The following is a 14,103-nucleotide window of genomic DNA, read 5'->3' as shown; positions in this document are numbered from 1 at the left end:
TTTTGGGTAAGAATATGGACCTTGTATTTAATTTATTATTCTCTGTTTGCTTTATAATGTTCTATTATATTTTCAAGTATGTAACAGGTTATCAACATAACAAATACAGTGTGAACCAAACAGTGGGCACGCTAAACTTGTGACAGAACAAGTAACTACTAAACAGCTTCCAGGTTAACCTGCTTTACGTTGAACATCTACAGAATTAGATCAGTTAAACTAGGTTGGCTACTACGATATTTTCTACTGGCAAACAGAGCCCAAGGGATGTTGAAAGTCTGAAAATAGTTTGTAGTATAAGGGAGTTGAGTAGTTCTCTTGCTTAGAAAGTGTGTAGTATAATCTGACCAAATATGGTTTTTCAGTGAGATTTGTTGGTGATGGGAATTTCTCCAAGAAATTTGAGCAGGAAGATAACAAGGAGAGCTTCTCAACTTTCTCTCATATTCCCAAAATCCCAACCATTTAATCTCAAACCGGTTCAGATAACACAAAGAACTGGGTCAACCCCACCAACCCATTTGATTGTATTTCTTTTTTTGACCGTTGGATTCCAAAAGATCGAAAGGCCTACAACTTGAGTGATTTTAGGTGTCATTTTTATGTCCCTTGAACCCCTCCCTTTATCAAATCATGCTGGAGGTCATTGTTTCAAACCTTAGTAGCTTTTTGACACACCAAATCTGACTGACCTTGCCCCACATATCCTGCAGGTTGATCTATATATACATCCTCTTGTTAGTCTTCATGTAGTTATTTGCATCTAATTGGTATAACGGGTTAATCACGAGTCACAACCACATAAAATAAGTGTAACAAAATTCAGAAGGGAAGCTGGAGAGAAAGTCTCAATATAATAATACATGTCATATGTCTCTGTATAACATTTGCAACAAAGAAATCTTTCAAGTGCTCAACAGATCCATTATGTTTACACTTAACTTTGTTCGGTGTCTTGGAGCTTGAGCGAAATTACGGTACAACTCTGAATCTTCTCGTTGCAATCCTGAATCAAGAATGATGGTATATACACTATGGTTGGTGTGGTACGAGTACTTAACTTCAATTCAAAGCTACTCTGAAAATGGTTTTATAATGGCTGCGGCAGCATGGTAATGTCATGAACATGTTGTCATGATGCACAACACATCATAATCACTTAAAAATAATGGGTGTTTACTAATTGAAGCTTCTTCTGCTAATCAATTCACATACGTGAAATCCACATGCATAACCTTGTATGGATCCTTGAGCATATGGGAGACATTTTATGTTGTAACGACCCTACTACCACCATACCACATGTCAATATCGCCCCCACTTTGCCACTAAAAGGCTCAAGTCGAAAGTTGGTTCAATTGTAGGTGTGGGTTTTAACTCAAAAAGCTTCGACATTAATAAGAGGTAGTCGTTCCAATATAACTAGGATCGAGGACTGACTTCCACTTTGATATGGGGCTAAATTACAAATCTTGCTATCACAATCCCACCACCATAAGAACAAGTTGTCTTCTCTGATACCAATCGTAACGACCCTACTACTACCATACCACATGTCGATAATGCCTTTCATTTGTCATCCAAAGGCCCATGTTCAAAGTGTGGGTGTAGGGTTTTCCAAACGCCTCGACATTAGTAAGTTGTGTCGATCCAATATAACCAGGATCCAAGACGACTTCTTATTGTGGAACTAAACCCCAAACCCAGAGTATCACACATTTATGCTACCTCAACACCCTTATTTGACAAAAGAAATTAGGGATGCCACTTTTTCCGAAATTCCAATTTTTCGAATTCCAATCCGAATTTTTTTCGGATTTGGCATCAATATTACTCGTCCGATTTCCAAAAATCTGATTTAAATTCGGATCAGCTTTTGGATGATTTCTAAATTTTCAATTTTCCGATTTTTTCTGATCCGAATCCGCCTATGCATATCTAATCCGATTTTGCTGAATTATTATTTGGAATTACATACAATATATCTAAAACTCTACTGTAATTAGAATTGTTTTAATGTAACCCCACTTTTTTTTGCTCATTTCCAGTGGATTAACTTGCATTAATCAATACATAGTATAAACAAACTAAAACCCTAGAATTAGTATTTATTGTACAAGCTATAAAATAGATTTCATATTAAGATATTTGAATTTTCAATAATTATCCGACTTTTCATCCGAATTATCCGATTTCCCAATTTCCCAATTTTTTCCGATTTCCGAAAATTCTGAAAAAAAATAAGATCGGATCAGATTCGGCACAACATTTCAGAATCCGAAAAATCCAAAACCGAAAACCAATATTCCGATCCGATCTGACAAAACACACCCCTAAATACACAATGAGTTAATGGTTATTGCCTTGGTAATAGTAACACAACTGGTTAGAGTTTATAACATGGAAAAATCCATGATTTTGTTTCCATCTTATTTTTTTATTTTCCCCGATTTTTTCACTTGTTGGGGTCATTCTATTGTCTTATCAATGCTGTCAAGTTCTACCAGTACACTTTTTTTTTGGTTTAAATGTATGGTTTGAATGCGTATCTATTTATAACATCATTTGGTTATGCCTATATACTTCAATAACTGTTTTTTCTTTTTTTTTTTTTTTGGAAGGGGTTAAGAATTTATCTAGGTATTTCCTTGCGATGAGCACAGATCCGCAATGATGGCATTATTCTGTTTAAATTTTAGCAGAATTATCATTTCCATGATTCTGTTAAAAAAAAACACCACGAAAGGCCAAAATCAGAATAAGAATCACCAGAAACTTAAATGAATAAATCAACATTAGGAACACACGCAATGAGAGAGAGACACCTTGTGACTGCTCCCATGGATCGTCCCCAAAGACCTATGCATGAAATTTGCTTGTTGTTTCTTAGATAAGAAACCACAACTTTGAGGTCATCTCTCTGAAAGAAAAATAAGCACCCACATCAAAAAACAACAACTCCGTAAGCAAACGACAGGGAAAGGTGCAAGTTAACAAAAGAATACTAAAGAACAACAAACCTCATGCCAACCGAGACTGACATAATCACCGCCAGATAACCCTGAACCGGAGAAATCAAGAGTGAAGACAGTAATATTTGAAGGAAGAAGGATTACAGCAGCCTCATTTGCGTCAGATCTGCATCCGCTGGATCAGACAACAATAAAAGCAAGTATCAGCCTCTTCATATGACTAAACTTACTTTATTGCTAATGAAGAAGAAAGTTTAGAGAGAAAGGGGAAAGTAAAGAGAGTACGGCTTAATTAGTTTCGGCTTTCTCTCACACTTCTTATATTGAAAAATAGTTTTTTTACAATATGGAAAACCTCAAAACATAGAACTCTAACAATACACAAATGCAAGATACTCTTTGCTCCATAGTATGGAACCCTTTCCAAGGCACTCCATGGACTCCACATAGATATGAGTTGTCCTTCTTTCCTAAGCTAAATCTCATGACAATGTTTTTCAAGTACATTAGTATGGCAATACAGGAACTACCTTTGGAAATTTAGCAAAACAAATTTGGTGGTCCAGTGATGCAGTCCAAAAATAAACGACAGAGAAAGAGAACAATCTTTCCACACTGAGAACATCTTCCAACTCCACTATGGGTAGAAATGCTAAAATGATTTATCAGCATTGGGAGAGAGGAGGTTGAGGACCTCAACTTTTTGTGTTTGTTGAGATTCATATAGGGAGTTTAAAGTAAGCTATTGGGACCGACCCACTCAAGGCCAATTGGTTTTGAGTTAGCTGCCCCGGCATTTAAGATGGTCTCAAAGCATGCTATAGCAATATTTGGCCCAGGCGACATTGGTTGTGTTGGCAGAGTCGTTAAACACGAATGCCTAGTGGATGACAGATTCTTCCTTTATGTAAAGGGCAAGAACGGTTTAGAGTTACCAATACAGTTAGAACTAAGCCTTACTTAGTTATGAATGTAACTACGTTAAAGAATAGGCCGGCGGATAATTGGGAGGAGGATTCTTCCTTTAGAGTCGTTGGCTGTAGAAGAGGGGCATCCAACTTAAAACCAATTGGTGATAAGTGGAGAGCTCTACGACTTACATATTTTTATGTGTTACTTAACATATCCCATGTGGGACTACACATCTCAACACACCCCCTCTTGTGCGCTATTACTTGAGCCTAACACGTTGACAAACATACTTGGGTTGGCTTACGTGGAGTAAACAACAGACTTTTAGGGCCAAACACAATAGCTCACTCTGATACCAAGTAGAAGATGGGTATCCAACTTAAAACCCATTGGTGATAAGTGGAGATCCCCAATATTTATATATTTTTATGCGTAACTTAACATATCCCACGTAACGCGAACAAGCGGAAAAATATATTGTTAAGTGTTTGACATTGAAATCCTTGCATAATAGTATGTAACTTCATGGCCTCTCCACTCATCACGAATTTGTTTTGAGTTGGATGCCCCAAAGTTTATTACAGTCTTAGAGCAGGCCAATGTTTATGGCCCAAAGGGTCCATTTACTCAATGTCAACCAAGTATGTTTGTCCAAGTGTTTAAAACTCAAGTAACGCTACACATGAATGAGCATGTTGAGTGTTTAGTTTAGTCCCACAAGGGACATTGAACGCCTTCCATATAATTATATAAGTTCTTGGGCTTCTCCATTCATCACCAATTGGGTAGTTGGGTGCCCTAAAGTTTTAATAGGCACCAAATGACTGGAATCAGCAATGAGGAAATGAGGAAGAGCAAGAAAAACTTGAGTACTCAGCATTCATGATGATCGCCAATATAATGGTGGGTCAGAAAATGAATATCCCTCAAACGATAGGGATGTTGGTTCTGCAATCATGCAACGATTGGTCCACAAAACTTTCTTTAGTGCATGATCTAGTCGTTAAGCGACTGGTGTAGAAGAGGAGGTGTAGCCAGGGTTTCGTTAAAGGGTCTTGGAGATGACGTTGGAGAGGTAGGCTCCCTCAAAAGAGACCCCTCTCGAGCATCATCTCGGAGTCTTAAAGCCCCTCCAAACATCTGGTACTAGCTATATCCCCTAATGTGTCTTCATATATTAATTTAAACAGCCACGTTTTGGGCTTGTATTATTCCCGGGTGTTCACTACAAATTGTGGAGTCCATTGTTTAGCCTACAACAAAACTTAAGAACCATCTTGAAGTTTGTTCATAATTAATTGACCGTGTTAGAGTTCTAAGTGGACATCTCACGATTTTTTTAGGAAGTTTCTATTATGCAAGCCTATTATTTTCTTAAATAATGGAGACATACAAGGCCGGATCCTATTTTTCTCTTTTCTCTCCAAACTTCTTTACCATTAACAATTATAAATTTTACAAACTAAACTACCTAAACAAACTTTGCTTAATGATAATGAAAATGTCATTTCCATACAATAGCAGTCCCTAACTCATGTGCTCCTTGAAGATGTGTACTTCATATTCAGCTATTACATGTGTGCAATAATTTGTAGTTGAAGACAAATGCTAGTTCCTTTACTAGTAAAAATGATGTAGAACATTAGTCGAGACTGTCAGTGTCATAGGCGTCGCCTATGTTCCCTCTACAATTTATGGGCATGAGCCCCTTAGTTGAGTCTAAGCCCATGGTTCGAGTCCATTAGTTAGTTGTGACACATGTCGTGTTACTATTGGTTTATGCTTTCTAGGTTTAGTTTAAATAAGAGTTTGTAATTAGGGTTCCTTAGTGTTGAAGTTTATGTGATTGAGAGATTCAATAAAAGAGTGATTTTAGGTCTTTAAATTGAGTTTCAATTAAAGTGTAGATTCTATTAAACTGAAACTTCCGCCAGTCAGAACTACATTAAAAAACATCCATATTATTCATACCTGTTTCCATGGCAGTAAATAACACAAGGAAGAAGAATGTGTTCAGGGAAAAGGGAGGGCACATAATGGCTGCATAGCAAAGTATGTCCTCGTGGATTTGCAAGCTGTTAATATTAAAGAATAAGTTAGAGATTTACAATTATACCAAATTACTAATAGTTCATAGAACAAATATTTAGAAAACTAGTAATGACTGAAAATGACCAGAAACAACATGTAGCTAATCGCCATACTTGCCTTTACGTCCTTTCTTTTGTAATTCCTACCACCAAGAGTGAAATTTGCTTCCCACAAATACTGGTCAGGAATGTACTCCGCCCTGTATATCCAACATTTGTTATTGTAGAAAACATCTACATGAACGAAAAAGCTCAAGCCAATTCAAACTAAATAAAAACTACAAAAATGTGCCAACTCTTGAAGATAATCTCAACATGCCACAGCAGCAAAAATATTCCAACGTCGCACACAGCTTCTTTCAACCAACGATATATAATCATGACGAGATGATTTAGTGGAATTACTTAATAGATGGAGCAAGTACTCTGAACCATCAAGAACATATTATCAGTGTTTTCTCTATGAAAATGCATCTGCAGATATAAGCTAACTAAACTGGTAAAGTTTGCAGAAGTTGTCGAAAGCCACAACTCAGAACTAGTCAGCGCCAGAATAAAAGTTACTATATACATGCATCCATGCCGACATAGATATATGCATTGGACTCAATTACCAACAACTGTCCAGCGCTCCGATTAAAAATGACTCAATTCTCCTTGACCAAGGGCACCAAGGCCTCTCTTTCCAGCTTTGACAAATTAAGGAGATGATAGTAGTCTGATCCTTCCCTCCTCCAACGTATCAAGAGTTGGAGGTCCTTTCGATGGTCATTGCCTGAACGTTGGGGTCTGAACAGATTGTGATTTCTATTTCTCCTCATTGGTGAAGATGGTGTTCCCTATAAAAGAGAATCTTGTGAAACTTGCAAAATTTACAAATACTCCAGTATTCAAAAGTCCCAATACGAGACATATTAAATACTTTGATGCCGGTACTTTGGTATTTTACAACTTTTTTGGGGAATTTCGAGAATATTTCTGGAAAAATGTTGAATTTCTATCCCTTTTAATTTCAACCAATCAGGGATTTTAAAGAATGGCGTCCCCTGACCTCAAATTTTATATACTTATCGAGAACCTGCTCATGACATTTATGAGCAACCACGTGATCACTGCAGACCTGACAGGTCCCTGCACTGTCAGATATTTGAAAGCCTGATGGAAGGAAGAAATCTCGTAGAATGGACCATAAGTATATAACAGATCTCATAGTCCAACAGCATAATCAATATCGACAGCTCTGTGATCCAATGTGACTGGCAACTTTTTATTTTTTACTTTTTATCTGTATCCTCTTAATTTGGTAGATGCCAATCCCGCTATAATGACCAGAATGTCATTGCAAGGGACAACAGACCTCCTTCTCGTCATGATAATTGACTGTCGGACCACCCTCTTCTAGAATCTCTGTTCCATAGTTGTATTCAATCCTGATCTGATTCACATGGATCCAATCTTCAAGTTTCTGGATCTTTTGTCTTTCAATCCATCTCTCCAAGCAGGAAATGTTGACTACTTGACAAGAGCATGGCACAGGTTGACCACGTAGTGCCCAAATAAGTTTTCTGGCAAAGGCTAAGGTTTGTGGAGCTTCCCTTTGAATTTCTCATGTAAAGTCAGCAACCAATCCTGAGCATCGAGAAAAAGATTGTTGGAAATTCTCTCCCCTTGTTCGGACCAGTATTCGCTGAGAACACCTTAATCAACTTCTTCTACCTAGTCTCCACCCCAAACAGGTGTTGAAACCTTCTTATTCAATAGTCTATATGATACAATCAACTAGATTGTATATAGATTTGGGTTAATTCGAGGAAACCCGAGACCTCCGTATGGTTCTATTGAGGGAAGCAATGCCTCCAAGATAAACACAATATGTCAATCAAAATAATAATCAGCCTACTTTCTTTATTCACTCAAAAGCTTAAATACAATTCCATGTAACTTACAGCCATAAATCACTACTCCACTTGCTAGATAGTAGCAAGGAACCACCCGCTCCTTACGTCCATACCATAGCTTCAATTAAACTAACCACTGATACTCAAACTCCTAACTAAGTAACTAACCAACTAAGATTACCTAGCTAGTTACAAATACTGCCTAGATTATAGGAACTACTAACCAACCCAATCACATTACCCATCATTAACTTCCCAGATTCACAAGCTTACCGGTTTTCCAATATTCTTAATTCTTCTTTTTTTTTTTTTTTTTTTGCTCGGTATAGTCTTAATTCTTCTTGGTCTCAGGCTGAATGGTTTATTTCGCAAATGTATGGTCCTCAATCTCCCTCGCTCCACATACCAACTACTTGTCCAAACACCCTACCCGTACACCACACTTTCAGCAGCACCAAGTGAGTTGCTGTAGAGTAAGCAACCCAAGTAATTTATTTAACTAAGATGAGATGAGAGTAGAAATAATGTATTTATTTATATTGATATAATAAGCTAAGAAGAAAATAGGCTTGTATTATTTATGGGTACCTGGGAGGCCGAATCACGAAGTTGATGAATTGATCGATCATTTTTATATCCAAATCAAAAGAGGCATACTACAATGTTCGACTGACCCAACACCACAACATAGCAGCAGCAGCAGCAGCAGCAGCAGTTTAAACATCTTTTTTTTCCTTCTTCGAGCTATGTCAGATCTAATAATAATCTTTTGGTCCCACCCGTACTATAAAGATAATTTTTCGTTCAGTAGCGTTTGGTCAGACTTTCCTTGACCGTCCTCTCAAGTCTTCAACTAGTCCTGCTTCCTGTTTTTGGTCGCAGCTTAGGGTCATTTGTTTTTGCCTATTATAATATCTTGAGGTCTTATAACCTCTTATAAGATGTGGCATAGTGATTTTTAACATTTTTTTGGTTTGTTTTTTGCCTCTTATAAGAGGCATTCTACTATAAATGTCTTATAAGAGGCTCCAATTCTATAAGTACCAAAATTGGATCTACTTCAATTCTATAAGTCTTATAATTTGAAAAATGACTCAAACATCCCCGTCCATATACCTCTAGCCTCCTTTCTCTCTTCTTCTCTTTTCATTATCTTCTTTTCCAAATAACTCTATTTCCCTAGCCACCACCGGCTATCACCACCACCACCACCAAACTATTAAAACCACCGCCACCATTACCACCACCATTACCACTATACTATTAAGACTATCACCACCACCACCACCGTGCTATTAAAACCACCCCCATTTCTACTACTACTACCACCACCATCACTACCACCGTGCAATTAAGACCAATATCATCACCTCCACTACCACTACTACCACCACCACCACCGTACTATTAAGACTATCACCACCACGCCACTGTGCTATTAAGACATCCACCGCTTCTACTACTACTACTACCACCACTTCTACCACCACTACCACCATTACCACCGTACTATTAAGACCAATATCATCACCTCCACTACTACTACCACCACCACTATCACCGTACTATTAAGACTATCATCACCACCGCCACCGTGTTATTAAGACATCCACCGCTTCTACTGCTACTACTACTACTACCACCACCGTGCTATTAAAACCACCACCACTTCTACTACTACCACCACCATCACTACCACCGTGATATTAAGATCAATATCATCACCTCCACTACCACCACTACTACTACCACCGTATTATTAAGACTATTACCACCGCCGCCACCGTGCTATTAAGACATTCACCACTTCTACTACTACTACCACCACCATCACCGTATTATTAAGACCAATATCATCACCTCCACTACCACCACCACCGTGTTATTAAGACCACTACCACCATCGCCAATTAAGGTAGTTTCCTAAAATCGATATTCTAATTATCAAAATTGATTTGAAATCGAAAATCAAACTATACGCTTGTTTCAAATTAATCTATTCAAGTTAAATGTGATGTAAAGCAGGGTTATATTTGTCAAATAACCATCTATAAGACGTCATGTATTTGTTTTTTATATTTTTACAAGTACTTGTAAGAGGAACTTAAAATGAAAAACAAACCACTTTATAAGACCATCTTATAAGACCACATGGTCTTATAAGACCCTCTTATAACTTATTCCAAAAAAACAAATAGCCCCTTAATATAGCAGTGGGGCGCGTGAGCGTTGTCGGACCCAGGAGACTTGGGGGCATTTGTTTTTGCCTATTATACAAGAGTAATACTCGTGACCACATACTCTTTTTGTGAACAGTTAAGGGTGTGTGACTCTTTGAAAACGGGGGTGTGGAGAGAGAGAGTATTGCATGGGGTGTGGAAACAGTGTTGGCCCTGATACAAAGCCCGACCCAAATGGTTGCTTTGGGCCCAAATCAAAACAAAAATCAAGGGCCACATTAATATCGGCAAAATAACATAAAACCTTTCCACTAGATTTTTGGACCCGTTCAATAAACGGGGACTATTTTTATATATATATATTTTTTTTATTTTATTATTATGTATCAAAAATCTTACTTCCATACTATATTGAAACAACAATAAATTAATTGATCAAAGTTCTCAGTGCCAATAATTTCTTAGACTAAAAGGGTGTTTTTTTTTGTATCAATGGGTCTTTAGATTTCATACCCGTTCACTGAATAGATGCCCTTAAATAAAATGATTTTTTGTTGTAAGAAAATTTGTAATAATTTATAATTAAACATAGCGTGTATTGAAAAGAAGTTAAATAACAAAATTTTAAACAATTTCACTTGTGTAAATTAGATAACTCTTTTTTAGAATTCATTGTATTTTCGGAAGACAATAGTCTCTCTTTGACAATCAACATTAATCGGCTTCAAATAAATAATCAGCCCGTCGTTGGTTGGGCTTGCTACACTTGAATTTATCATCTTAAAACCAATGAATCTCAACTTTGTGAATAAAAAGATCTATTAAAAAAAATGTACTAATGCTTCTCAGCTTAATGAACTTGACGTGTAATTGTGGTTAAATGTAGATGTAGTTTTGAATTGGAATCTGCAAAAAATCTATATTTAGTTGGTGACTTGTTGTAGAGGATAGTAACCATTATTTCAACAACTTTCCTACCTATAGTATCCACTTTCATATATGATTGGCTAGCTTTTATGCATTGGATAATGTAACTACAGAGGTCTGTATTTCTACCTTCAAACTAAGATCGTGAATATGGAGAATAGGCTGTGCTCTTTCTTTGGAAAAGAGTTGCCTACGTATCAGGTCCCTCTGCCCCACCTGAATCAAGCCTTACGTGGTTCATTTATCTCTATTTATAGAGATTGATCTGTCTTTCCTTATTTGCTTTAGGCCATTATCAAGTGGAGATCCTCATCCTGTGCTCTCTTGATGTTTTGCCATTACTTTTGTTGTTACAAAGTAAATGTCTCCTTTAATGTCGCGTTGACTGATCTTCAGGAGCAAGTGTCCATTGTAGATTATTTGTTTCCATGTATGGGTTCATTTGATATCTGGACAACCTGGACTTGGGTCGTACATGCGACCTTGTGGTGTTGTCTGATCTAGTGATATACGATCTGTGAAGATACAACCTGGTACATGAACATGTGTGCTATAGCGATATGTTTGAGAACGGAGGGTACTAACACAACCCCCTTTATTTTTATATTTTTCTGTATATAAAATAAAATAAAAATAAGGTTGGAAATAAAGTAAAAAGATTTGGTGACACGTGGCCAGCAGTTGGTGGTTTTTGAAAAATGATTGATTTGGAAATTGTGCGGGAAAAGGGCTTGGATTTAACCCATGGGCCCCAAATTACGCCGTTTTTGTGGGGCGAGGTTGGTATAAGTTATGATTGCTTTTTCTAGGAAAAGCAATTGTTTGCTTTGTTTTGGGTTTTGCATCTTAATAATGATCTCATTTATAGGTCAAGCGTCAGAAGCTTATCAAAGAAAAAAGAAAAGAGAAAGAAAGAAAAAATCGAAACTTTTGGCTACCAGGTGCGTTTTCTTGTTTAGTTTAAGATTTGTTTTCCTTTGTCAAGCTTTGATATGTCGATTACTTCTAATAGTACGAGTGGTGAGGTGAGGTTGAGTGAATCGAGGGAAAGGGAAATGAGTGGTGAAAGTGGTGGTGTTAGGGTTTGTAGTGAAGAGGGGGCCTCCTCGTCTTCGTCGGTGGAGGTGATGATTGGGGATGCGGTTGTTGGATCGGTTGAAAATATTGTTGATCTGAGGGGGAGTTTGGTGTGGAGACATCCGACCTGACGATATACGACCTGAGTTGGGAGAGGAATGTATTTGGTGTAGACTACGTTCCTCGAGATGGTGGTGTTGTGGTTTGTTATGGTTAAATGAAGGCTGGGCTAAGGTTACCGTTCTCATGTCTTACTTTGGACGCTCTGAACTTATATGGGAAAGCCCCTTACAAGTTCGTGGGGAATAGTTGGAGGGTATTACATGTGTTGGATTTGTTAAATGATAGGGGTTATAACATATGTCTATCGGATGTGCTTGAGCATTTTTCGGTGAAGAGGTCGGCTGCTTTGAACTTTAGTTTCCAGGTGATGAAGGGTAAATCTCATGTTATTGTGGGTGTAAGTATGGAAGATTGGGGGTGTAGGCCTTTATTAGTTTTTGGGAATTATTGTGCTTCTAAATAGGTCTTGGAGAATCGTACTATAAGAATGGATGGCAGGTTGTTATGTTTATAGGGTGTAGTGTGTGTAGGTAAGTTAATATGACAACATTCTGATGATTTTCTTTTGTTTTGCAGAGGTTGTTATTCGTGAGCGTACGAACACCAGGGCTATAGAAAAGTTTGCTAGGTTGAGTTGGGAGGAGAAACAATCTGTTTTGGAAGAGGTTGTGCATTATTTCAAGAGCCGTGGAGGTGAGAAGATCAACCTGAAGAAGGTTGAGTAGAAAAAGAGGGCCCAAAAGTTGATTCTTGAAGTTACGGACTCTAGCTCGGATACTGAGATGGAAAGAGAGGAGCAAATGTAGGGGTCTGTTTCTGGGTCTAGAAGTGTTGGAGGAGGTTCTGGTAGTCGTCCTGTGGTTAGATGACCTGCGAAAGGAGGTGAGGCTGACAGAGAGAGAGAGAGGTGGACGTGGTGTTGGAAGTGTGGGAAGGGTTAGGGAGGTTGATGATCAGCTCCCAAATGTTCGTTTTATTACCCTTAATTATATTGCTGCATTACAGCCCTTCTTATACTTAATGAAAAGACAACTCATAGTTTTTATTGTCTTTTCAGGTTATAGGGAATTTTAGACCACATATCATAAAAACTGCGTCTTAGCACCTAAAGGAGCATTAATCACGTTTATTATAAAGACTAAAAGCTGCTATGAAAAAGTGCTGAAAAAGTCAAAGTTAACGACTAAAGCCCTTAACTCATAAGACCAGAGATGGAGACCCTTATCTCAAAATATGGCATTCTCAAAAACCTACCTTGGTCAAGAAGAAATTAAAAAGCAAAAGAAAAAGCAAAAGCAAAAGTGAAGTGTGAAGTGTCTCAAAAGTAATAGAGGAGGGCAAATCAGTAAAAGGCAAAAGTAGGGGTATATACTCTAAGTTAGGGAGAGAGAAGGCACCTAGACTTAATCTAGTGTCATGTAGGATTTATTTTCTTGTCTAGTTTTTCAATTAAGTCATTTACTTTCTTGTTTTTCAATTCAATCTTGTTCTTGTTTTTTTACATTTCAATCAATCAATCAATCTTATTTCTTTGTGTTATTTCTTCAATCAATCATTTCCTTCTATTTGCTTTCAAGTTTATGTCTTGTCAATCTTCAAAACTACTTTAGTTTTGCAATGGTCTTCATTACTTAGAACCAAAACTTGTCCTAAATAAGATCCTACCTTTCTTTCTTTAACTCCCAACCATTCAAACTCTAAACAATCTAGGATGAACCTCACTTCTTACAATCTTTTGAAGATACAAACCTCTATCACAGCTTCAAATGGCGTCGCCATCATGGATTGAAGGAGCAAGAATGTTTGGTTGAGTATCTAAGAAGGGAAGAATCTTTCTCATCCTTTTCACTTCTTGTTTTTATTTTTGTTATTTTTCATCACTGACTTATTTTTTTGCAATACTAGGTTCAACAATCAATAGTGGAGAGGAGCTGAACTTGTTGACGGAAGATGACACAACTTGGTTGGAGCCGGCGGGCAACCG

The 14,103-nt window shown here is 37.5% G+C and overlaps 1 protein-coding gene across 2 annotated transcripts in view; it reads right to left on the bottom strand.

The window, feature by feature from the left end:
- The window catches only part of LOC147474372 (alpha/beta-Hydrolases superfamily protein), a 31,310-nt gene extending 22,560 nt beyond the window's left edge, over positions 1-8,750 (bottom strand). For both annotated transcript variants that reach the window (XM_086584332.1, XM_086584333.1), the window contains exons 1-5: positions 8,461-8,750; positions 6,093-6,174; positions 5,856-5,959; positions 3,021-3,147; positions 2,826-2,920 (exon numbers count right to left, since the gene is read on the bottom strand). In XM_086584332.1, coding sequence (XP_086440458.1) covers positions 2,826-2,920; positions 3,021-3,147; positions 5,856-5,959; positions 6,093-6,174; positions 8,461-8,501 — 449 coding nt within the window. In that variant the 5' untranslated portion in view covers positions 8,502-8,750. The remainder of the gene's footprint in view (positions 1-2,825; positions 2,921-3,020; positions 3,148-5,855; positions 5,960-6,092; positions 6,175-8,460) is intronic.
- Between the last annotated feature and the right edge of the window lie 5,353 nt (positions 8,751-14,103).

The sequence above is a fragment of the Coptis chinensis genome, chromosome 9 (genome assembly GCF_015680905.1).
Source record: "Coptis chinensis isolate HL-2020 chromosome 9, ASM1568090v1, whole genome shotgun sequence".
NCBI classification, from domain to species: domain Eukaryota; kingdom Viridiplantae; phylum Streptophyta; class Magnoliopsida; order Ranunculales; family Ranunculaceae; genus Coptis; species Coptis chinensis.
The sequence above is the reverse complement of the archived record's forward strand: the minus strand, read 5'-3'. Positions and strand labels throughout refer to the sequence as shown.